The sequence below is a fragment of the Salmo salar genome, chromosome ssa03 (assembly GCF_905237065.1).
Source record: "Salmo salar chromosome ssa03, Ssal_v3.1, whole genome shotgun sequence".
NCBI lineage: Eukaryota > Metazoa > Chordata > Actinopteri > Salmoniformes > Salmonidae > Salmo > Salmo salar.
Genome location: NC_059444.1, coordinates 91,393,248 through 91,418,691, shown reverse-complemented (window position 1 = coordinate 91,418,691; position 25,444 = coordinate 91,393,248). Strand labels below are relative to the sequence as shown.

The 25,444-nt window shown below is 47.3% G+C and overlaps 1 protein-coding gene across 2 annotated transcripts in view; it reads right to left on the bottom strand.

The window, feature by feature from the left end:
• Nucleotides 1–2,581: 2,581 nt before the first annotated feature.
• Nucleotides 2,582–25,444, bottom strand: part of LOC106568787 (protein sidekick-2) — an 823,574-nt gene continuing 800,711 nt past the window's right edge. The window contains exons 38-45 of one of the 2 annotated variants that reach the window (XM_045715764.1): nucleotides 22,455–22,592; nucleotides 19,385–19,546; nucleotides 18,279–18,404; nucleotides 17,932–18,096; nucleotides 17,525–17,665; nucleotides 15,061–15,226; nucleotides 8,517–8,646; nucleotides 2,582–3,667 (exon numbers count right to left, since the gene is read on the bottom strand). In XM_045715764.1, the coding sequence (XP_045571720.1) occupies nucleotides 3,134–3,667; nucleotides 8,517–8,646; nucleotides 15,061–15,226; nucleotides 17,525–17,665; nucleotides 17,932–18,096; nucleotides 18,279–18,404; nucleotides 19,385–19,546; nucleotides 22,455–22,592 (1,562 nt within the window). In that variant the 3' untranslated portion in view covers nucleotides 2,582–3,133. The remainder of the gene's footprint in view (nucleotides 3,668–8,516; nucleotides 8,647–15,060; nucleotides 15,227–17,524; nucleotides 17,666–17,931; nucleotides 18,097–18,278; nucleotides 18,405–19,384; nucleotides 19,547–22,454; nucleotides 22,593–25,444) is intronic. The other variant, XM_045715765.1, reaches the window with a different exon arrangement.

The window sequence follows — 25,444 nt, the reverse complement described above, 5'->3', positions numbered from 1 at the left end:
TGTCACCCCCCTTCTCCCCTGTCATCCCCCCTTTTCCCCCTGTCACCCCCTTCTCCCCTGTCATCCCCCCTTTTCCCCCTTTCCCCTGTCACCCCCCTTCTCCCCTGTCATCCCCCCTTCTCCCCTGTTATCCCCCCTTTTCCCCTGTCACCCCCCTTCTCCCCTGTCATCCCCCTTTTCCCCTGTCACCCCCCTTCTCCCCTGTCATCCCCCCTTTTCCCCTGTCACCCCCCCTTCTCCCCTGTCACCCCCCTTCTCCCCTGTCACCCCCCTTCTCCCCTGTCATCCCCCCCTTTTCCCCTGTCACCCCCCTTCTCCCCTGTCATCCCCCCTTTTCCCCTGTCACCCCCCTTCTCCCCTGTCACCCCCCTTCTCCCCTGTCACCCCCCTTCTCCCCTGTCACCCCCCTTCTCCCCTGTCACCCCCCCTTCTCCCCTGTCACCCCCTTCTCCCCTGTCACCCCCCTTCTCCCCTGTCACCCCCCTTCTCCCCTGTCACCCCCTTCTCCCCTGTCACCCCCCTTCTCCCCTGTCACCCCCCTTCTCCCCTGTCACCCCCCCTTCTCCCCTGTCACCCCCCTTTTCCCCTGTCACCCCCCTTCTCCCCTGTCACCCCCCCTTCTCCCCTGTCACCCCCCTTCTCCCCTGTCACCCCCCCTTCTCCCCTGTCATCTCTTCTCCCCTGTTCTGTCTCTGTCTCTTTTCTGTTCTGTTCTGTCTCTGTCTCTTTTCTGTTCTGTTCTGTCTCTGTCTCTGCTCTGTTCTGTTCTGTCTCTGTCTCTGCTCTGTTCTGTCTCTGCTCTGTTCTGTTCTGTCTCTGCTCTGCTCTGTTCTGTCTCTGCTCTGTTCTGTTCTGTCTCTGCTCTGTTCTGTTCTGTCTCTGTCTCTGTCTCTGCTCTGTTCTGTTCTGTCTCTGCTCTGCTCTGTTCTGTCTCTGCTCTGTTCTGTTCTGTCTCTGTCTCTGTCTCTGTCTCTGCTCTGTTCTGTTCTGTCTCGTCTCTGTCTCTGCTCTGTCTCTGCTCTGTTCTGTTCTGTCTCTGCTCTGTCTCTGCTCTGTTCTGTTCTGTCTCGTCTCTGTCTCGTCTCTGTCTCTTCTCTGTCTCTTCTCTGTCCCTGTCTCATCTCGGCTCTGTCTGTCTCTGTCCCTGTCTCTGCTCTGTCTCTGCTCTGTCTCTGTCCTGTCTCTGCTCTGTCTCTGTCTCTGTCCTGGCTCTGCTCTGTCTCTGATGTGGCTGGGAAGAATCAGGTCAGCTATCTGCCTATTAGCATCTAGTGTCAGTCATCCTTATGGCTCTGGCTCTGACAGAGTTGTGTTCTATGTGAAGGAGGATGGGGTTCTTTCAGTAGTGTTGCCTAGCTACAGTACATAAACATGGACAAGTTCATGTTATTCAGACTTCAACATATTACTGATTATTTTACTTTAGTGAGTGCCTTGATATCTGCTCCATACCTGTGAGGCTGAACCTGATTATTTAACTTTAGCGAGTGCCTTGATATCTGCTCCAGACCTATGAGGCTGACCTTTCAGGTAGAAACTGAATAAACTGCAGGAACATTCAACAGAGTCTGGGTATCTATTTCAAGGTTTACAATTTGAGGCATTCAAAGAAACAATTTGTAGAAAATAAAATAATTTATTGTTGCAGTAGTACCATGATCATGTGGTTCTGATGTGTACAGTGAGTTTCAGCACACATCAACACAGGTGATATAAGTGTCCTTATGGACCTTTAATGTGATCAGGCACCTTCTTCCAATGGTTTCCATCCCGTTAGAAATGTCCCATAATACTTTGGTCAAATGAATATTATAATACAACAAATGAATATTATAATACAACAAATTAATATTATAATACAACAAATGTGGGTGTTTATCTATGTATAGGTGGAATGAAGCCTGAATCATATTGTAAAGTGTTGAAAAACCACATGCAACGTTGTGCAGTTGCAGAGGAATGTACTGTAGCTGTAAGCACACAGATAACATTATGCAATACTTTTTTAATGACATTGATAACATTACCATTACAGAAGTGATTGATAGATGCCATTAAGAAATAAATATCTGTTCAACAAAATGAAGACAAATGCATATCACATATGTACATATAAAATAGCAACAATGTTTTGGGTTTAAGTGAGAAGAACATCAAAGGTGTTGAAGCCGTTGTAGCTGATTGAGTGTCGTGGTACCAAATGTCATTCGTCATGTTACAGTTGACTCTTACGTTTGTCCTTGGTTCATATTTCTAGCCCACATTGAGTCTTTTCCCCTTTAATTGTGTTTTCTGTCATTCTCTGTAAGACATAGTCCACAGTCCACTGATCCTTTGTGATGTGGTACTGTTCTCTTGTTCATATAGGCTGCACTTTAAATACTCATTTCCTGGTTCACGTGTCGTGGCTGTCATGTAAAATACTATTATTAATGTGCCAAGCATCATAAACATTCTGAATGATTGTCTTTTTAAATTTTGTATTAAATCTTTCTCTCTCTCTCTCTCTCTCTCTCTCTCTCTCTCTCTCTCTCTCTCTCTCTCTCTCTCTCTCTCTCTCTCTCTCTCTCTCTCTCTCTCTCTCACTCTCTCTCTCTCTCTTTCTCTCGCTCTCACTTTCTCTCGCTCACTCATAGACACACACACACACACACACACACACGGGAGAGCGAAAAAATACTATCCAAGATGCCTGCAATGTTTACTATAATATCGAGAGAACACCTTTAAAAATCGTTGTCATTAAGAAACAAGCAGAAAAAATGTAAATGCGAGTAAAACCAACTACAACAAAATAATCCCCTGAGCTGTACGGCGCTGGCCAGGTTACACATCCACTATAGTAGATGGACCATGCTGGACAGGATCATGTGAAAAGAAACTGTCGAAGCCAGTAGGGCTCAGGGTCAGCCCTATAGTGTGAATGAGGGCTAGTCAGCACAGTAGGGCTCAGGGTCAGCTCTATAGTGTGAATGAGGGCTAGCCAGCACAGTAGGGCTCAGGGTCAGCTCTATAGTGTGAATGAGGGCTAGCCAGCACAGTAGGGCTCAGGGTCAGCCCTATAGTGTGAATGAGGGATAAAAGAGACCTCTGGGATATATGTTCCTACTGGGAGCAGTGTGTTAAACATGGTTCAAACGAAAGAGGAGAATCCCGCGGTAGGAGGCTGCTGCGTGGAGGAACAGCCCAGGCTGCTTGGAGGCCTACTGCTGTACAGGAGGGTCCCGTGCTGGCTGGGGGATTCAGACACAGAACAGGACAGCAGCGAGGGAGTGGGAGTCCGGCTGCCCTTTGGCCTGAATAGTGTGCCTTGACCCTGGGGTGCCAGACCCTGGATGAGACCCCCTTGGCTATGAAGCCGCTGGAGGCCCTGGGGCTGGGGGGATGGAGAGAGGGCCCGGGGCAGCAGGGGGGGTAGTGGGGGCAGGGGTGGAGGGTGTCTCGGGGTGGTGTTGGTGGTGGGCTGGATGGGGTCCTGATCATCCAGGGGGTGGGGGTGCAGCGGCTCTGGCTGGGTATATCCGTAGGCCGGGGGGCGGGAGACGCCCTTCTGCTGGCGGCGCCAGGAGTTATAGTAGGTGGGGTCACTGATGTAGTGGTTGACAAAGGAGTGGGTCTTCTGCTGCCCTCCCCGATTCTGATCCACCTCGTACTCGCTGTCACTGCCCTGGGGTTGGACAAAAAGGAATAGTGGTTTTAGTTGAGGAATGAGAACTTAGTGGGTAGGTGTAGATACTAGCTACATCAAACACAGTTTCAGATAAGGAGTGAGAACGGGGGATGTAGATACTAGCTACATCAAACACAGTTTCAGATAAGGAGTGAGAACGGTGGGTGTAGATACTAGCTACATCAAACACAGTTTCAGATAAGGAGTGAGAACGGTGGGTGTAGATACTAGCTACATCAAACACAGTTTCAGATAAGGAGTGAGAACGGTGGGTGTAGACACTAGCTACATCAAACGCAGTTTCAGATAAGGAGTGAGAACGGTGGGTGTAGATACTAGCTACATCAAACACAGTTTCAGATAAGGAGTGAGAACGGTGGGTGTAGACACTAGCTACATCAAACACAGTTTCAGAGAAGGAGTGAGAACGGTGGGTGTAGACACTAGCTACATCAAACACAGTTTCAGATAAGGAGTGAGAACGGTGCGTGTAGATACTAGCTACATCAAACACAGTTTCAGATAAGGAGTGAGAACGGTGGGTGTAGACACTAGCTACATCAAACACAGTTTCAGATAAGGAGTGAGAACGGTGGATGTAGATACTGGTGACTGTACATCAAACACAGTTTCAGATAAGGAGTGAGAACGGTGGGTGTAGACACTAGCTACATCAAACACAGTTTCAGATAAGGAGTGAGAACGGTGGGTGTAGATACTAGCTACATCAAACACAGTTTCAGATAAGGAGTGAGAACGGTGGGTGTAGATACTAGCTACATCAAACACAGTTTCAGATAAGGAGTGAGAACGGTGGGTGTAGACACTAGCTACATCAAACACAGTTACAGATAAGGAGTGAGAACGGGGGATGTAGATACTAGCTACATCACATACTAGCTACATCAAACAGTTTTAGACAATAGGAAGATTAAGACTTCCTATGGGAATTATGATTCCTTGTCAACCTGATTTACTAACAGCTTTGTTCTACAGGTCTAAAGGGCATGATTACAAACAAGTAATAATGGTCTTTATCTAACTGAGACAGCTAAAACACAGACAGCTAACAGACAGCTAACACACAGCTAACAGAGAGCTTAACAGACAGCTAACAGACAGCTAACATACAGCAGGACCTACTAGTATCTGGGATCTGTCTCCCAGCAGCTAACACACAGGTGACAGACATCTAACAGACAGCTAACAGACAACTAACACACAGCTAACAGACAGCTAACATACAGCTAACATACAGCAGGACCTACTACTATCTGGGATCTGTCTCTCAGCAGCTAACACACAGGTGACAGACAGCTAACAGACAGCGAACAGACAGCTAACACACAGCTAACAGACAGCTAACACACAGCTAACAGACAGCTAACACACAGCTAACAGAAAGCTAACACACAGCTAATAGACAGCTAAGACACAGCTAACACACAGGTGACAGACAGCTAACACACAGGTGACAGACAGCTAACACACAGGTGACAGACAGCTAACACACAGCTAACACACAGCTAACAGACAGCTAAAACACATCTAACAGACAGCTAACACACAGCTAACAGACAGCTAACACACAGCTAACAGACAGCTAACACACAGCTAACAGACAGCTAACAGACAGCTAACACACAGCTAACAGACAGTTAACACACAGCTAACAGACAGCTAACAGACAGCTAACAGACAGCTAACATACAGCAGGACCTACTACTATTTGGGATCTGTCTCCCAGCAGCTAACACACAGGTGACAGACAGCTAACAGACAGCTAACAGACAACTAACACACAGCTAACAGACAGCTAACAGACAGCTAACATACAGCAGGACCTACTACTATCTGGGATCTGTCTCCCAGCAGCTAACACACAGGTGACAGACAGCTAACAGACAGCTAACACACAGCTAATAGACAGCTAACAGACAGCTAACATACAGCAGGACCTACTACTATTTGGGATCTGTCTCCCAGCAGCTAACACACAGGTGACAGACAGCTAACAGACAGCTAACAGACAACTAACACACAGCTAACAGACAGCTAACAGACAGCTAACATACAGCAGGACCTACTACTATCTGGGATCTGTCTCTCAGCAGCTAACACACAGGTGACAGACAGCTAACAGACAGCTAACACACAGCTAACACACAGCTAACACACAGCTAACAGACAGCTAACACACAGCTAACACACAGCTAACAGACAGCTAACACACAGGTGACAGACAGCTAAGACACAGGTGACAGACAGCTAACACACAGCTAACACACAGCTAACAGACAGCTAACCGACAGCTAACACACAGCTAACACACAGCTAACAGACAGCTAACATACAGCAGGACCTACTACTATCTGGGATCTGTCTCCCAGCAGCTAACACACAGGTGACAGACAGCTAACAGACAGCTAACACACAGCTAACAGACAGCTAACACACAGTTAACAGACAGCTAACACACAGCTAACAGACAGCTAACACACAGCTAACAGACAGCAGGACCTCACCCAAAGCCCTGAGGAGCACCGATCTGATATGTGTAAACAAGAGTCTCCTATAGATGGACAGAGAACAATACAACTCTCACAGGAGGATGGTGGCACCTCAATTAGGGAGGATGGGCTCGTGGTAATGGCTGGAGGGGAATGATTGGAATGGTTTCCATCTGTTTGATGCCATTTTATTCGCTCCGTTCCAGACGGAGCAAAATGTCTTCCAAGCCAATGAACTTTATTACATCTGCTGAGAAGAGAGGGAGAACGCTGGGAAGAGAGGGAGAATGCTGGAAAGAGAGGGAGAATGCTGGGAAGAGAGGGAGAATGCTGGAAAGAGAGGGAGAATGCTGGGAAGAGAGAGAACGCTGGGAAGAGAGGGGTTACGCTGGGAAGAGAGAGAACGCTGGGAAGAGAGGGGTTACGCTGGGAAGAGTGGGAACGTTGGGAAGAGAGGGGTTACGCTGGGAAGAGTGGGAACGTTGGGGAGAGAGGGGAGGGTATGGGACTCTGTCAACGGTAACATCTGTCTTCCAACACCCTGGCTGTCTGTGTTTGCAGCTACCTGTACAGCACAGTCACAACATTGTTCAACCCAACTCTGAATAAACACTGCTCTCTCTCCCAGGAGCCCCAAACTACTGTTATTCTACTCCCCTGCATGGCAGTCACTGTTTACCTGACACTAAGACAAATAAATGAACTGTCTCTTTCCTGCTGGAAACTACAACATCTGTCTGTCTAGCTAATAGACCATTGATACTGCTGAGGGTACAGGGGATAGGATGACACACACATGCACACACACACACACACACACACACATTTAGATTTGTTGTTCTTTGGTAAGATAGAACAAGTTTAACTTGAAATGTTTTTGTTTGACCTGATCGTACAATGTGCTTACATATGTGACATCATGATTGCTGTGCACAAAGGAGCCAATTAGAAGGATGGATTGCTTTACAGCATGTTACTATTGAACCTTCTCAATGTCCCTGAACAGTCTGTTTCACTATTCTACATGCTACACCTGGGTTCTCATTCTATTTTGTTCCTTATCCTTGCTTGAGCTCTGTATGATTGAGCTTACCTGGTGCAATGGAACCAACAGAATAGTCCTAAAAGTGCAAAACTCAGTCTGCTACACACTGACACGTCCAGTACCCCAGATTAACATGACATTTCCTGTTTGAGTCTGAGAATGAACTGGTACTGAAGCCATGACAGGACAAGAGGGGTTGAGACATGAGAATCAGACCAATCCTTCCTCCCAATGAGATAAATAATAACTAATATAAAGAGAGAGAGAGAGAGAGAGAGAGAGAGAGAGAGAGAGAGAGAGAGAGAGAGAGAGAGAGAGAGAGGGGATAGAGAGGGGGGAGAGAAAGAGAAAAACGGGGAGAGAGACAGAGAGACATAATGATAAATACGAAACTCAGAGTGGGAGGGAGAAATGTCAGTCATGTCAGCTATCTTATGTCAATAACAGGCCATTCTAGTTGGTGGTGACGCACTTGAAACTGACCCCTCGTACTGACAATGTATTGGTTCTCACTTGAAACTGACCCCTCGTACTGACAATGTACTGGTTCTCACTTGAAACTGACCCCTCGTACTGACAATGTATTGGTTCTGACTTGAATCTGACTCGTCGTACTGACAATGTACTGGTTCTCACTTGAAACTGACCCCTCGTACTGACAATGTATTGGTTCTCACTTGAAACTGACCCCTCGTACTGACAATGTATTGGTTCTCACTTGAAACTGAACCCTCCTACTAACAATGTATTGGTTCTCACTTGAAACTGACCCCTCCTACTAACAATGTATTGGTTCTGACCAATTCTACATGAGAGGGGGGAAGGTGAGGATAGAACAAGACATTACAATAGTTAAAGACGTTACAGTGCTCTCAGTGATCGCTAAACTCTGACAGAATGCAGCTCATGATGGGTTTATGTGCTGTACCTGTCGTCTACAGTAACTGTACCTGTCGTCTACAGTAACTGTACCTGTAGTCTACAGTAACTGTACCTGTTGTCTACAGTAACTGTACCTGTCATCTACAGTAACTGTACCTGTATTCTACAGTAACTGTACCTGTAGTCTACAGTAACTGTACCTGTCGTCTACAGTAACTGTACCTGTGAGTCTGATATCTCATGAGGGCTTCTCAGTCAGGCTGCTGTAATCTACAGTAACTGTACCTGTGAGTCTGATATCTCAGAGGGCTTCTCAGTCAGGCTGCTGTAATCTACAGTAACTGTACCTGTGAGTCTGATATCTCAGAGGGCTTCTCAGTCAGGCTGCTGTAATCTACAGTAACTGTACCTGTGAGTCTGATATCTCAGAGGGCTTCTCAGTCAGGCTGCTGTTCTCCGCAGGGATCAGATCATTATACTTGGTACTAACATCTTCATCAGAGTAGTGTAGACTGCCTGGACTGGGCCTCGGGGGAGACCTGGAGAGAGGAGGGGGAGAGAGGAGGGGGGAAAGAGAAAGGGGGAGAGGGAAAGAGAGAGAGAAAGACAAATACAGAGAGAGAGAAATTCAAGGTCAATTTTAAGTGTTAGACAACTTGGTATTGTTTCTCTGTTACAGTCTTATCTAACAGTTGGAAAGTCAAACACATCGTGAGGTTGACAGCATAGCCCACTGAACATGAGGGTCACTGTCAACCATGACAGTTCTTTAAGTCACTTTGTTAGTGTCCTGAATAGAAAACATTCAGTGACCATCCTCAGTCATGTAGACTACAGAATGTCTTCTGGACTATTCAAGCTTGCTGCTCATAGAACTTCAAGTTCTCCCTTTCCATTAAGTTGATTGGCTCGGCCTGTTGGCTGTTTTCCATAATGTATTGTTGTTTGTTTCCTCAGTGCAGTCTCTTAGTCAGCCAGTCAGCCAGTCAGTCAGCTAGCTAGCCAGCCAGCCAGTCTGTCAGTGTAGTCAGTCAGCCAGACAGTCTGTCAGTGCAGTCAGTCAGTCAGTCAGTCTCTCTGTCAGTCTGTCTCTCTGCCAGTCTCTCTGTCAGTCAGTCAGTCAGTCAGTCAGTCAGTCAGTCAGTCAGTCAGTCAGTCAGTCAGTCAGTCAGTCAGTCAGTCAGTCAGTCAGTCAGTCAGTCTCTCTGTCAGTCTGTCTCTCTACCAGTCTCTCTGTCTGTCAGTCAGTCAGTCAGTCGGTCAGTCAGTCAGTCTTGAGGACAGCCTACAAAGTCTGTAGTAGGAACTCAAGTAGCCAAGACTAGCCTCCCTCCGGTTCCTCATTGACATTCTATGTGCATGTCAAGTTACACTTTATATAAGAGGTCAACACAACGCTGCTGCCTTAACATTCAACAGGCTTCCTTCTGCTTGTGTTCTGTTGAGTGTTTGTCACAGCGTCAGACAAAGGCCAGTTATTATTGGTCAGGACAGACCCTGCTCCTCTGGTCCTCTTGGCACAGATCTCCGTTGAGACACATGGAGCAGCTCTGTGAGAGTTCTTAGTGCACATGGCACCCTATGTTCCTTATAGTCCCTATATAGTGCACAACTTTACCAGAGCCTATGGTAAAAAGTAGTGCACTATATAGAGAATAGGGTGCCATTTGGAACGCATACAATGACATATATACACTAGATGAAAAACTGGAGCGCTGTTTTGAAGCCGCCACGCATCCATCTTGGCACTCCCCCAACCTAGTAAAAAATAAACAACCTGTGGTATGGTTCTACTGGGCCTATCAGAGCTGGGGTAAACAACCTGTGGTATGGTTCTACTGGGCCTATCAGAGTTGGGGTAAACAACATGTGGTATGGTTCTACTGGGCCTATCAGAGCTGGGGTAAACAACCTGTGGTATGGTTCTACTGGGCCTATCAGAGCTGGGGTAAACAACCTGTGGTATGGTTCTACTGGGCCTATCAGAGCTGGGGTAAACAACCTGTGGTATGGTTCTACTGGGCCATTATGGAGGAATGTGTTAGATGGATGGAGGTTGGGGGAGGGGGTGGGGACAGTGCTGGTCTCTTCCTGACTGAGGAGGCCCGGGACGGGGATCAAAGGAACCAGTGCTGCATCCTGCCTCCCTTCTCTCTGAAGTGCTCCAGTCGGGTGCAGCTTCGTTAACGACCGGCTGCTGCCCTGAGAGGGTGGGGTGAGGGTGGAGGATGGGATGGAAGGAAGGAGGTAGAGAGGGAGAGAGGAGTAGAAGTGATGGGGGAAGGCGGGAGGAGAGGAATGAGGAAATGGCTAGGCAGTACTGATCAATTATTTAAACTCTCTCTTTCCTATCGCCTCTGAATTTTAAGTTGCTCCTTCATCACAACTTCCCTCCTCCTCATGTCCTCCACATTAGCCCAAATCCTTTTGTTGCCTTAACCCTTTCATAGACTATACTGTTATGTAATGTCTTCCAAACACCTTAGCCAATCTCAATGATTTAGCCATTTCATGTGGCCTATGTAAAGGTCCCCTTGTAACCTGGTACGTGAAAGATAGCACTGGAGACAGAGCCGTCATCAGGTTAATGTGGTTTAAATGGCTCTGCGGTACAAGCCGTGTCAGGCTCACCTTTTTCCACCATGTTCAAATGATTCTAATTTCATATAAAGACAATGGCTGGTTTCTGTACTTCATTAGTATTTTGTACAGATTGACCTCACAAATCTATTTTCTTTGAGCTGTTGTAGCACGTCTCCGACGTTAAGCCCACGGATGTAAACTACTGATGTGAGGGAGCGAGAGAGACGGAAAGAGAAATGGAGAGAGAGAAATAAAGAGATAAAGATAGATAGAGAGGGAGCATGGTTTAGACCTTCAGAGATACAAGCCCTACAGTAAACATCTCAGACCTCATCCTGGCCTTCAACAGAACAGACTACAGTAAACATCTCAGACCTCATCCTGGCCTTCAACAGAACAGACTACTGTAAACATCTCAGACCTCATCCTGGCCTTCAACAGAACAGACTACAGTAAACATCTCAGACCTCATCCTGGCCTTCAACAGAACAGACTACAGTAAACATCTCAGACCTCATCCTGGCCTTCAACAGAACAGACTACAGTAAACATCTCAGACTTCATCCTGGCCTTCAACAGAACAGACTACAGTAAACATCTCCACAGATCTCACCGGGCCTTCAACAGAACAGACTACAGTAAACATCTCCACAGATCCCACCTGGCCTTCAACAGAACAGACTACAGCAAACATCTCCACAGATCTCACCTGGCCTTCAACAGAACAGACTACAGTAAACATCTCCACAGATCTCACCTGGCCTTCAACAGAACATACATTACGGTGGAGAAAATCAATGACCTAACAGATGTTTTTCTGCTTTACTTTATGTACTTGATGACTGAGGGGCCCCTAGAAGGAAAGGGTCATTTTCCTTGACCTGCACTCCTGAAATAACTTTGGAATATGTGAACAGTGAACACGGTTAGTTACCCCAGTCATTGGCCATGAAAAGCAACCCAAAGGCCCTGGCCCTGGATCTATCTGTCTATTCATTGAGTTCAGACCTAATCAACAGAGAGAGAAGTCTTCCATGAGGATAATCTTTAAAGGGGTTTGTGTCCGGTGATCAGTCTGCCTTACCCCCCTCTCCTTCTTCCTCTCTCCCCCTGCCTTACCCCCTCTCCTTCCTCCTCTCTCCCCCTGCCTTACCTCCCCCTCCTTCCTCCTCTCTCCCCCTGCCTCACCCCCCCTCCTTCCTCCTCTCTCCCCCTGCCTTACCCCCCTCTCCTTCCTCCTCTCTCCCCCTGCCTTACCCCCCTCTCCTTCCTCCTCTCTCCCACTGCCTTACCCCCCTCTCCTTCCTCCTCTCTCCCCCTGCCTTACCCCCCTCTCCTTCCTCCTCTCTCCCCCTGCCTTACCCCCTCTCCTTCCTCCTCTCTCCCACTGCCTTACCCCCCTCTCCTTCCTCCTCTCTCCCACTGCCTTACCCCCCTCTCCTTCCTCCTCTCTCCCCCTGCCTTACCCCCCTCTCCTTCCTCCTCTCTCCCCCTGCCTTACCCCCCCTCTCCTTCCTCCTCTCTCCCACTGCCTTACCCCCTCTCTCCTTCCTCCTCTCTCCCACTGCCTTACCCCCTCTCCTTCCTCCTCTCTCCCCCTGCCTTACCCCCTCTCCTTCCTCCTCTCTCCCCCTGCCTTAACCCCTCTCCTTCCTCCTCTCTCCCCCTGCCTTACCCCCGTCTCCTTCCTCCTCTCTCCCCCTCCCTTACCCCCTCTCCTTCCTCCTCTCTTCCCCTGCCTTACCCCCCCCCTCCTTCCTCCTCTCTCCCCCTGCCTTACCCCCCCTCTCCTTCCTCCCCCCTCTTGCTGCCCTACCCTTTCTCCTTCCTCTCTCCTCCTGCTCTACCCCCCTCTCCTTCCTCCCCCACCTCTCTCCCTGCCTGTGCTTCAATACAGACACCTCAGTCCTTCCACACAGAGCAGAGAGAGAAAGCACAGCAGAACATAACCCATGATGGAGCTGATGCTGTATGTATAATTGGTTCATCAGACTGTATAACAGCTAATCCATCACTCCATCCATCCTGTGCTTGTTATTGTCTGAAGATAAAGAGGCATGTTTCAACTGCAGTTGATCTCCTGATTAATCTTCTTCCAAATCAATCAGTATGCACTGAGCATGTGAGCTTTAATCTCAGCCATGACCCCTCAGAATGAGAGCTATTATCTCAGCCATGACCCCTCAGAATGAGAGCTTTAATCTCAGCCATGACCCCTCAGAATGAGAGCTATTATCTCAGCCATGACCCCTCAGAATGAGAGCTATTCTCTCAGCCATGACCCCTCAGAATGAGAGCTATTCTCTCAGCCATGACCCCTCAGAATGAGAGCTATTCTCTCAGCCATGACCCCTCAGAATGAGAGCTATTATCTCAGCCATGACCCCTCAGAATGAGAGCTATTCTCTCAGCCATGACCCCTCAGAATGAGAGCTATTATCTCAGCCATGACCCCTCAGAATGAGAGCTATTATCTCAGCCATGACCCCTCAGAATGAGAGCTATTCTCTCAGCCATGACCCCTCAGAATCAAATCAAATCAAATTTATTTATATAGCCCTTCGTACATCAGCTGATATCTCAAAGTGCTGTACAGAAACCTAGCCTAAAACCCCAAACAGCAAGCAAAGCATGTGAAAGAAGCACGGTGGCTAGGAAAAACTCCCTAGGAAAAATTCCCTAGAAAGGCCAAAAACCTAGGAAGAAACCTAGAGAGGAACCAGGCTATGAGGGGTGGCCAGTCCTCTTCTGGCTGTGCAGGGTGGATATTATAACAGCACATGGTCAAGATGTTAAAATGTTCATAAATGACCAGCATGAGAGCTATTATCTCAGCCATGACTCCTCAAAATGAGAGCTATTATCTCAGCCATGAACCCTCAGAATGAGAGCTATTATCTCAGCCATGACCCCTCAGAATGAGAGCTATTCTCTCAGCCATGACCCCTCAGAATGAGAGCTATTATCTCAGCCATGACCCCTCAAAATGAGAGCTATTATCTCAGCCATGAACCCTCAGAATGAGAGCTATTATCTCAGCCATGAGCTCTCAGAATGAGAGCTCTTCTCTCAGCCATGACCCCTCAGAATGAGAGCTATTATCTCAGCCATGACCCCTCAAAATGAGAGCTATTATCTCAGCCATGACCCCTCAGAATGAGAGCTATTATCTCAGCCATGAACCCTCAGAATGAGAGCTATTATCTCAGCCATGACCGCTCAGAATGAGAGCTATTCTCTCAGCCTTGAACCCTCAAAATGAGAGCTATTATCTCAGCCATGACCCCTCAAAATGAGAGCTATTATCTCAGCCATGACCCCTCAGAATGAGAGCTATTATCTCAGCCATGACCCCTCAGAATGAGAGCTATTATCTCAGCCATGAACCCTCAGAATGAGAGCTATTATCTCAGCCATGACCTCTCAGAATGAGAGCTATTCTCTCAGCCTTGAACCCTCAGAATGAGAGCTATTATCTCAGCCTTGAACCCTCAGAATGAGATCATAATCTTAGCCATGACTCAGCCTCAGAATAGATGGTTTAATCTCAGCCATGACCCTCAGAATAGATGGTTTATTGTGAAACATGGGGCCGTTTGGTAGCCTAGTAGTTAGAGCGTTGGGCCAGTAACTGAAAGGTTACAAGATCAAATCCCCGAGCTGAGAATGTAAAAATCTGTCGTTCTGTCCCTGAACAAGGCAGTTAACCCACTGTTCCTAGGCCATCATTGTAAATAAGAATTTGTTCTTAACTGACTTGCCTAGTTAAATAAAATAAAAACATGACCCTCAGAATAGATGGTTTACTGTGAAACATGACCCTCAGAATAGATGGTTTACTGTGAAACATGACCCTCAGAATAGATGGTTTACTGTGAAACATGACCCTCATAATAGATGGTTTACTGTGAAACATGACCCTCAGAATAGATGGTTTACTGTGAAACATGACCCTCAGAATAGATGGTTTACTGTGAAACATGACCCTCATAATAGATGGTTTACTGTGAAACATGACCCTCATAATAGATGGTTTACTGTGAAACATGACCCTCATAATAGATGGTTTACTGTGAAACATGACCCTCAGAATAGATGGTTTACTGTGAAACATGACCCTCAGAATAGATGGTTTACTGTGAAACATGACCCTCAGAATAGATGGTTTACTGTGAAACAGCATAATGCTTTAGAACTATTTGAGCTTTAGAAGAGAGTAGTGTGTGTGTGTGTGTGTGTGTGTGTGTGTGTGTGTGTGTGTGTGTGTGTGTGTGTGTGTGTGTGTGTGTGTGTGTGTGTGTGTGTGTGTGTGTGTGTGTGTGTGTGTGTGTGTGTGTGTGTGTGCGCGCATGTGTATGTGTGCTACTGACCGTGTGTAGATGCCGTTCTTGCGGCAGAAGGAGTTCTTGACTGACAGGCGTCTGTTGTTGAGTTCTAGGGCGGGGAAACGGCCCTCGTCCAGCCTGACCATCTCCCCATGGGACAGGGGCAGGGAGGTGCTGTTACTGTGGCTCCCTAGGTGGGGGTAAGATGACACTGGGAGAAGGTTAGTCCATTGTAGGGGCAGGGCACACACACAAGCTAAATGCCTTCTATGCTTGCTTCGAGGCAAGCAACACTGAACCATGCATGGGAGCACCAGCTGTTCCAGACGACTGTGTGATCACGCTCTCCTTAGCCGATGTGAGTAAGACCTTTTAACAGGTTAACATTCACAAGGACGCAGGGCCAGACGGATTACCAGGACGCAGACTCCCTGACCCAGTGTATAATACATACATGTTTCAAGCAGACCACCATAGTCCCTGTGCCCAGAAGGCCTACATGACCATCGCCCCAGAGCACTCACATCGGTAGCGGTGAAATGTTTTTTGAAAGGCTGGTCATGGCTCACATCAACACCATCAATGATTTAGCACTATGGTTAATCAGCAGTCTCACTACAAAACCTTTAGTGTTAGAGACTCTACTGAGGTGCCAGGCCCTGATCCAACAAAACAATGTTTTGACTGACCCACATGCCCAAATATATACCCTCATACACAGTATAAATCAATCAAATTCAATCAAATGTATTTATAAAGCCCTTCTTACATCAGCTGATGTCACAAAGTGCTGTACAGAAACCCAGCCTAAAACCCCAAACAGCAAGCAATGCAGGTGTAGAAGCACGGTGGCTAGGAAAAACCTAGGAAGAAACCTAGAGAGGAACCAGGCTATGAGGGGTGGCCAGAACTCTTCTGGCTGTGCCGGGTGGAGATTATAACAGAACATGGCCAAGATGTTCAAATGTTCATAGATGACCAGCAGGGTCAAATAATAATAATCACAGTGGTTGTCGAGGGTGCAACAGGTCAGCACCTCAGGAGTAAATGTCAGTTGGCTTTTCATAGCCGATCATTCAGAGTATCTCTACCGCTCCTGCTGTCTCTAGAGAGTTGAAAACAGCAGGTCTGGGACAGGTGGCACGTCCTGTGAACAGGTCAGGGTTCCCTAGCCGCAGGCAGAACAGTTGAGGTGTAGAGGCAGGGTTTAGGGGGCAGTGACCTCTCCCCATTCTCTTCCTCCTGGCTGGTTAGTGTGACTCACCATGCTGGTGCCTGGTCCTGGTGGTGAGTTTGGACCACAGTTAAACAAACAACTTGTCAGTGGTACAAAACGGCTGTGTTGCCAGTGGTGGCTGGGGGGTAGCTGGGGGTGCAGGCTCTAAAAGGGGCTCTTTGTGTCGCAGACAAACACTGTCCTTGTCTCTCCTGGACCAGCCAAAGCCCTGTTGACTGACCCCTGACCCCTACAGGACCCCAGGACACTATAGGACCACTCTCAACACCACACTAAACACTAACAGGGCGTCCCCCTCTCTTTCTCTCCATCACTGTGAGTTCTAACAGGTTGTTTTCAAGTGATTATTTTACTGGATTTGGACATCAGTGCTCCCACAAAAAATGCAGAGGAGGAGCAGTGGCAGTCAACCCGTGATGCCAGAGTCCAACAGTGATGTAACCTGGGATGACTCAGCAGAGCGTCAGTCTGGCACTGTGGGGTTAGGGACAGAAGTCACACACAGTGTACGGACTGAATGACTATTGGCTTAAACATCAGAACAAACCCTGGACACTCACACTGGCAGATCGATACACATTCTTTCTAAACAGGGGACAATAATGACCTCTCGTCTCTCATTCTCCTGTCTACCTGTGCTTATGTAAGGCACTTTGTGACAACTGTTACTGTTAAATGGGCTATATTTGAATTTGATAGTGCTTTTAGCTTGGTCTTATATTACAATGGTCATGCAGTATTTTTATAATTGTATAAATAGTTTTCAGATGTTCCAATCACGACTGATGACTCTGGGCTATTCTCCTTACGGGCCAGCTTCTCAGACACAGATTAAGACTAGTCCTGGACTGAAAAGATAGATCAATGGTGAATCTCCATCGAAACATAATTATTTTGTCAAGGACTAGTCTTAAATCGGTGTCCGGGAAACCACCCCTCAAAAGTATCAATAACTTGGAAATGGAATGTTGGGAATGGAATGTTGGGAATGGAATATTGGGAATGGAATGTTGGGAATGGACCGTTGGGAATGGAATGTTGGGAATGGACTGTTGGGAATGGAATGTTGGGAATGGACTGTTGGGAATGGAATGTTGGGAATGGAATGTTGGGAATGGAATGTTGGGAATGGACTGTTGGGAATGGAATGTTGGGAATGGAATGTTGGGAATGGACTGTTGGGAATGGAATGTTGGGAATGGAACAAAAAGTTGAAAGAAACATGAATCAGAGAGGACAGTTATATATGGAGCAGTTCTCTGTGTTGTCTACCTGAGTCAGCCTTCTTGGTGTACTTCTTACTCTGGCCCCTGATAATGAGGATGAAGACGAGGAGGAGGATGAAGATTAGGCCCACCAGAGCGATGACCACCAGGAACCACCACTCTTCATAGAAGGGAGACACTTTCTGGGCTGGAGATGAGAGTCACAAGAGAGCTAGATAACAGACATCTGTACCAAGAGGAAGAACAAGTCACTAACTAAACCTATACTGTATGGGCTGGTTTCCCGGACCTAGATGGAGACAAGTACAGAGTTAAAATGTAAGTCAAATAGAAATTCCACTGGTTAAAATTGTTTTTTTGTCCTGGAATAGGCTCAATCCAGGTCTGGGAAAGGCATCCATATGTATGTTGTAATATTCAGACATTTATTATAACTGAGCAAGCATAACTAACCAGAGATAGAGGGTGAAGGAGCACTGGGGGAGCCATAGCCGTAGTCGTTGACCCCAATGACCCGGAAGTCATAAGTAACCCCTTCTCTCAGCATGTCCAGGTTCAGTGTGTATGATGTCACTTCCTTTGGAATGTCTTTGATGAGGATATCCCACAGTCCTTCATCTAGAGGGGAGCAGGAAATACAGAGTGTTTGATTGAGCCTGCCTAAAGTCCCAGATGGGTGGGTTTTGCACTTTCACACTATTCCATTGGTTCCATTGGTTCCACTGGTTCCATTGGTTCCATTGGTTCCATTGGTTCAGTTGCACCAGGCAAGTCTAAGGTCTAATATCCCTTGGACTCACCAGAGGGCCTGGCCTCAATGACGTAGCGTGTAATGGGAGCTCGGCCTGGGTCTCCACTGGTCCAGTGTAGGGTGAGGGCCGTGCCGTACCAGGAGATAAAGGGTTCACCTGGAGGGCCTGGGGCTCCTGGAGGGGAGAGGAGGGGAGGGGTGGGCAGGGGAGGGGTGGGGAGAGGAGAGGAGGGGATGGATAGGGAGAGGAGAGGAGGGAAGGGGAGAGGAGGGGTGGAGTGGAGTGGAGTGGGGAGAGGAGGGGATGGGTAGGGAGAGGAGAGGAGAGGAGAGGAGAGGAGAGAGGGAGAGGAGAGGAGAGGAGAGGGAGGAGAGGAGAGGAGAGGAGAGGAGAGGAGAGGAGAGGAGAGGAGGGAAGGGAAGAGGAGAGGAGGGGTGGAGTGGGGAGAGGAGGGGATGGGTAGGGAGAGGAGAGGAGAGGAGGGAAGGGGAGAGGAGGGGTGGAGTGGAGTGGGGAGGGGATGGGTAGGGAGAGGAGAGGAGGGAAGAGGAGAGGAGAGGAGGGAAGGGGAGAGGAGGGGTGGAGTGGAGTGGGGAGGGGATGGGTAGGGAGAGGAGAGGAGAGGAGAGGAGGGGTGGGGAGCAGGACAGGATATGTACATACTGTAATACGATAAACAGAGCACTGACAAAGCCAGCAGTAGGGAGAAAACATTTTTACACTTTTTTAAACAGGGAGGTAGTAGCTGAACTTGTCCAATAAGAACACAGATCTTCATTTTCTGTTGCAAAACATCTCGCTACAGTGTTCCCTACTGAACACGACCTATGACCAGCCAGGCTACCTTCTCCTGGTCCAGTAGTGATGTTAGCTGGACCAGAGATACTCTGTTACATACCTTTCCCTGGTCCAGTATTGATGTTAGCTGGACCAGAGATACTCTGTTACATACCTTCTCCTGGTCCAGTAGTGATGTTAGCTGGACCAGAGATACTCTGTAACATACCTTCTCCTGGTAGCTGGACCAGAGATACTGTGTTACATACCTTCTCCTGGTCCGGTAGTGATGTTAGCTGGACCAGAGATACTGTGTTACATACCTTCTCCTGGTCCGGTAGTGATGTTAGCTGGACCAGAGATACTGTGTTACATACCTTCTCCTGGTCCGGTAGTGATGTTAGCCTTCATCTCCGGCCCGTAGGTGAGTGTCTTGGCCCGGATCCTGAAGTTATAGGTCACCCCGTCAGCCAGGTCCTTAATCTTCATCCACAGGGGGGTGCTGCCCTTCACGTCCACTGTGACTATCTTACTAACACCTGGAATGGAGCGGAGAGGAGACAGAGAGGAGTTAGTATAGAGATACAGGCTGGAGATACTGGAGGCTAGAAGCTAAACAACATACACTAAATATACAGTGTCTTCGGAAAGTATTCTGACCCCTTGAATTTTCCACATTTTTTTATGTTATAGCCTTTTTCTAAAATGTATTAAATAAAAAAGAATCCTCAGCAATCTACACACAATACCCCATAATGACAAAGCGAAAACAAGTTTTTAGAATTTTTGCAAATTCATAAAAAATAAAAAATACTGAACTACCTTATTTTCATAAGTATTCAGACCCTTTGCTATGAGACTCGAAATTGAGCTCATTTGCATCCTGTTCCATTGATCATCCTTGAGATGTTTCTACAACTTGATTGGAGTCAACCTGTGGTAAATTCAATTAATTGGACATGATTTGGAAAGGCACACACCTGTCTATATAAGGTCCTACAGTTGACAGTGCATGTCAGAGCAAAAAAAAAGCCATGAGGTCGAAGGAATTGTCCGTAGAGCTCAGAGACAGGATTGGGTCGAGGCAGGGATCTGGGGAAGGGTACCAAAACATTTCTGCAGCATTGAAGGTCCCCCAGAACAGTTGCCTCCATTTTTCTTAAATGGAAGAAGTTTGGAACCACCGAGACTCTGTCTAGAGCTGGCCGCCCAGGCAAACTGAGCAATCGGGGGAGAAGGGCCTTGGTCAGGGAGGTGACCAAAAACCCGACGGTCACTCTGACAGAGCTCTAGAGTTCCTTTGTGGAGATGGGAGAACCTTCCAGAAGGACAACCATCTCTGCAGCACTCCAGAGTGGCCAGACAGAAGCCATTCCTCAGTAAAAGGCACGACAGCCTTCTTGGAGTTTGCCAAAAGGCACCTAAAGACTCTTAGACCATGAGGAACAAGATTCTCTGGTCTGATGAAACCAAGATTTGCCTGAATGCCAAGAGTCACGTCTAGAGGAAACCTGGCACCATCCCTACGGTGAAGCATGGTGGTGGCAGCATCATGCTGTGGGGATGTTTTTCAGCGGAAGTGACTGGGAGACTAGTCAGGATCGAGGTAAAGATGAACGGAGCAAAGTACAGAGAGATCCTTAATGAAAACCTGTTCCAGAGTGCTCAGGACCTCCGACTGGGGTGAAGGTTCACCTTCCAACAGGACAATGACCCTAAGCACACAGCCAAGACAATGCAGGAGTGGCTTCGGGACAAGTCTCTGAATGTCCTTGAGTGGCCCCGCCAGAGCCCGGACATGAACCTGATCTAACATCTCTGGACATCTGAAAATAGCTGTGTAGCGATGCTCCCCATCCAACCAGACAGAGCTTGAGAGGATCTGCAGAGAATAATGAGAGAAACTCCCGAAATACAGGTGTGCCAAGCTGGTAGCATCATACCCAAGCAGACTCGAGGCTGTAATCGCTGCCAAAGGTGCTTCAACAAAGTACTGAGTAAAGGGTCTGAATACTGATGTAGATTTCAGTTGCTTATTTTAAATATATTTACAAAAATGTCTAAAATCTGTTTTTGCTTTGTCATTATGTCATTGTGTGTAGATTGATGAGTGAAAAAAATCACAATTTAATCAATTTTAGAATAACGTAACACATGTGGAAGAAGTCAAAGGGTCTGAATACTTTCTGAATGCAATAGGCCACACACCACTATACATGGACAGACAAGCAGACCTTTGCACACACTCAAGGACACACAAAACACACTAACACATGGACACACAACCTACATATCACACCTTTCTACCTCCCTGCTGACAGTTCATGGTAGCACCTTTCTACCTCCTGCTGACAGTTCATGGTAGCACCTTTCCACCTCCCTACTGACAGTGCATGGTAGCACCTTTCCACCTCCCTACTGACAGTTCATGGTAGCACCTTTCCACCTCCCTACTGACAGTTCATGGTAGCACCTTTCCACCTCCCTACTGACAGTGCATGGTAGCACCTTTCCACCTCCCTGCTGACAGTGCATGGTAGCACCTTTCCACCTCCCTACTGACAGTGCATGGTAAATGAGCGTGAGTGTCCCTAATAAACAGATGTGACCTATCACTGCACCCCTCCAGATAGAGAGACATGTTCCTCCACCATCCCAGACCCTGCTGTGCCTCTTTCTCTCCCACAAGGCTGACTGCTCTAGGGGCCAGATAGAACCCATTAGTGGCCAACAGGCCTGGGACCACAGAGGTTCTCTATCTCCCATTCCCAAACCATCACCCCTGTCTGTTCCTAATTACTAAGGAATCTGGAGACCCAACCACACATACCAGCTATTAGCTGGGTTTTCTCTCAACAGGAGAGAGAAGAAGTTGTAAACAAGCTGACTGCATGTGGCCACAGGGTCGGCATAGACCTACCCAGCTGTAACAGATTAGGACAGCAATCTAAGACCATGGCAGCGGTGATGCTAGCTTATGACTGTAAATCATCTCACAGACTGATAGTAAACTATCTAGCTATCTGGGTAGTTTAAAGGCATAACAAAGTAACTAACAGCCTTCCAGCCTTCCAGGCTCCAGAGGTTCTCACCGTCCATGGGTGTGTGAGTGTGTGTTTGTGTTTGTGTGTGTTTGTTTGTCTGTGTGTGCATGTTTGCGTGCGTGCGTGTGTGTGTATATGTAAGTGTGTGTGTATCTCACCATCCATGAGCCTGTGTGTGTGTCTGTGTCTGTGTGTGTGCGTGTGCATAAGTTCATGTGTATGTGTGTTTTCTCACTATCAACACTCGTGAGTGTGTCTCACCATCCATGAGACTGTGTGTGTGCGCATGCTTTCATGTGTGTGTGTGTGTGTGTGTGTGTGTGTGTGTGTGTGTGTGTGTGTGTGTGTGTGTGTGTGTGTGTGTGTGTGTGTGTGTGTGTGTGTGTGTGTGTGTGTGTTTCACCATCAACAGGTGTGCAGGGCTCGTAGACCAGGCGGTAGCCCTCGATGATGCCGTTGGCCTGGCCTGGCTCTCCCCACGACATGTTGACTGACGTGGTGGTCAGCTCACTGAAGTGGAGGAAGCTGGGTCTACTGGGGGCTGGAGAGGAGGAGGAGGGGGAGAGAGAGGGAAGGAGGGAGAGGGAGGAGAGAGGAGAGGGAAAGAGAGAAACAGGAGAGGGAGAGGAGAGGAAGAGAGAGAGAAAGAGAGAGAGAGAGAAAGAGAGCCATGGTTAGTGAAGGACACTTAGACTGGCGCACCATGGTCCTGTCAGGTCCTAGATCACGTGACAACTCCCTCCATCCGGGATATGCTGTTGTACAAATCAAACACACTACTGAAAGCCTTATCTGGAAAGCCACTATGTGATTGAGTTTAGTCCATATCCTGGCAGTCTGCTTCATTCATCAAAGTCATTATACTGAAGCAATACTAGTATTATTCTTGGGGACTGGGACAGATACAATCATCCATTCATCCCCTGACCTTCCAGAAGTCATGTGAGAATTCTGCATTAAATTGCCAAGGCTTGGGTTGGCTCCTCTCCCAGTTACCCTGCAGAGCAGAGAGGAGTGGGGAGCCAGAATATTCTGCAGTCTCTCTGTTTTAACTCCAGAGCCCTGCAGAGCAGAGAGGAGCAGGGAGCCAGAATATTCTGTGGTCTCCTCAGTACTTCATCCCCTCTGCCTCTCTCTGCAATGTCACAGTCCTTCAAGAGGCCGGGTGGCCAGGCTGGCTGCGGGAAACACCAGAGGAATTCATTCTGTAAACTGATTCCCCTCTAGAAACCACAGAGGAGGTTTTAGTGTGTTTGTCTGCAGGGGGGTGACTGACTGAACACAGGCCTCTTTGTGTCTGTCAGTAGTGTGGCTGGACCTGGGTCAGAACAACCCAATCCACATGTGTCCTGATCCCTCTACAGTACTAGGGTTGAATGGCGAGAACACGGTTACTGAGATTTACCGAGGGTTAAAATCAAATCAAATCAAATTATTTGTCACATGCGCCGAATACAACAGGTGTAGACCTAAACAGTGAAATACTTACTTACAAGCCCTTAACCAACAATGCAGTCCTCTATATTTACCGCTCAAAACCACTCCATTTTCCCAGGATAAATAACTGCGAGAAACCAGTAAATTATAATAAATAATTTACATGAACAGCATGACGTGAAATGGAACTGTTTAATGATATGCGTTGTCTAAATCTGGATTGTCTACGGCCTTCTCTCTGGTCACTGCATGATGACTCATCAACGCTCAGGCTGGGGACCGGCAGCCCATCTCAGTACGTAGACCTATCATCTCATCGTAACTTGTTGTTCTTGTGACAGGTAGGCCTACATTTGCTTCAGCACAGTCTACGCTACAGTAATATAAATGCATGTCTAATTTACCCATGTCCATCTGGCTTTCAGGGGTCACCTTGTTTTTTAATTGTAAAGATGTTGTTTTTTTTTGCAGCTGCAGTTTTAAAACTCTCATATATAGTTGCTTTAGATCAGTGTACGAGAGAGCACACTCTCACTGTCTTTCACTCTCAACCAATTCCATTCAAATGGCATCTAAAATACAGAATCCTGTTCTAGATTGATATATTGGCCCATATATAGATGGCCTACCCTATGTCTTTCAGGAAATACATTTAGCCTCATATTTAACTAATGAATGATGGGTGATGCATCATGAGCTTCTAACTTACAGCCTCGGTGTCTTGCGCAAAACGCACACACCTGTGCTCCGCTGGCCTGTCTCCTTAAAGAACAGCCAGTAGAACTCACTGGTAGTTTGAAAGAAGAGCAGCCAATAGAACTCACTGGTAGTCTGAAAGAAGAACAGCCAATATAACTCACTGGTAGTCTGAAAGAAGAACAGCCAGTATAACTCACTGGTAGTCTGAAAGAAGAGCAGCCAATATAACTCACTGGTAGTTTGAAAGAAGAGCAGCCAATAGAACTCACTGGTAGTCTGAAAGAAGAACAGCCAGTATAACTCACTGGTAGTCTGAAAGAAGAGCAGCCAATATAACTCACTGGTAGTCTGAAAGAAGAGCAGCCAGTAGAACTCACTGGTAGTCTGATAGAAGAACAGCCAGTATAACTCACTGGTAGTCTGATAGAAGAACAGCCAGTAGAACTCACTGGCTGTCTGAAAGAAGAGCAGCCAATATAACTCACTGGTAGTCTGAAAGAAGAGCAGCCAGTAGAACTCACTGGTAGTCTGATAGAAGAACAGCCAGTAGAACTCACTGGCCGTCTGAAAGAAGAGCAGCCAGTATAACTCACTGGTAGTCTGAAAGAAGAACAGCCAATATAACTCACTGGTAGTCTGATAGAAGAACAGCCAATATAACTCACTGGTAGTCTGAAAGAAGAGCAGCCAGTATAACTCACTGGTAGTTTGAAAGAAGAGCAGCCAGTAGAACTCACTGGTAGTCTGAAAGAAGAACAGCCAGTATAACTCACTGGTAGTCTGATAGAAGAACAGCCAGTAGAACTCACTGGTAGTCTGATAGAAGAACAGCCAGTAGAACTCACTGGCCGTCTGAAAGAAGAGCAGCCAGTAGAACTCACTGGTAGTCTGATAGAAGAACAGCCAGTATAACTCACTGGTAGTCTGAAAGAAGAGCAGCCAGTAGAACTCACTGGTAGTCTGAAAGAAGAACAGCCAATATAACTCATTGGTAGTCTGATAGAAGAACAGCCAGTAGAACTCACTGGTAGTCTGAAAGAAGAGCAGCCAGTAGAACTCACTGGTAGTCTGATAGAAGAACAGCCAGTATAACTCACTGGTAGTCTGAAAGAAGAGCAGCCAGTAGAACTCACTGGTAGTCTGATAGAAGAACAGCCAATAGAACTCACTGGCCGTCTGAAAGAAGAGCAGCCAATATAACTCACTGGTAGTCTGAAAGAAGAGCAGCCAGTAGAACTCACTGGTAGTCTGAAAGAA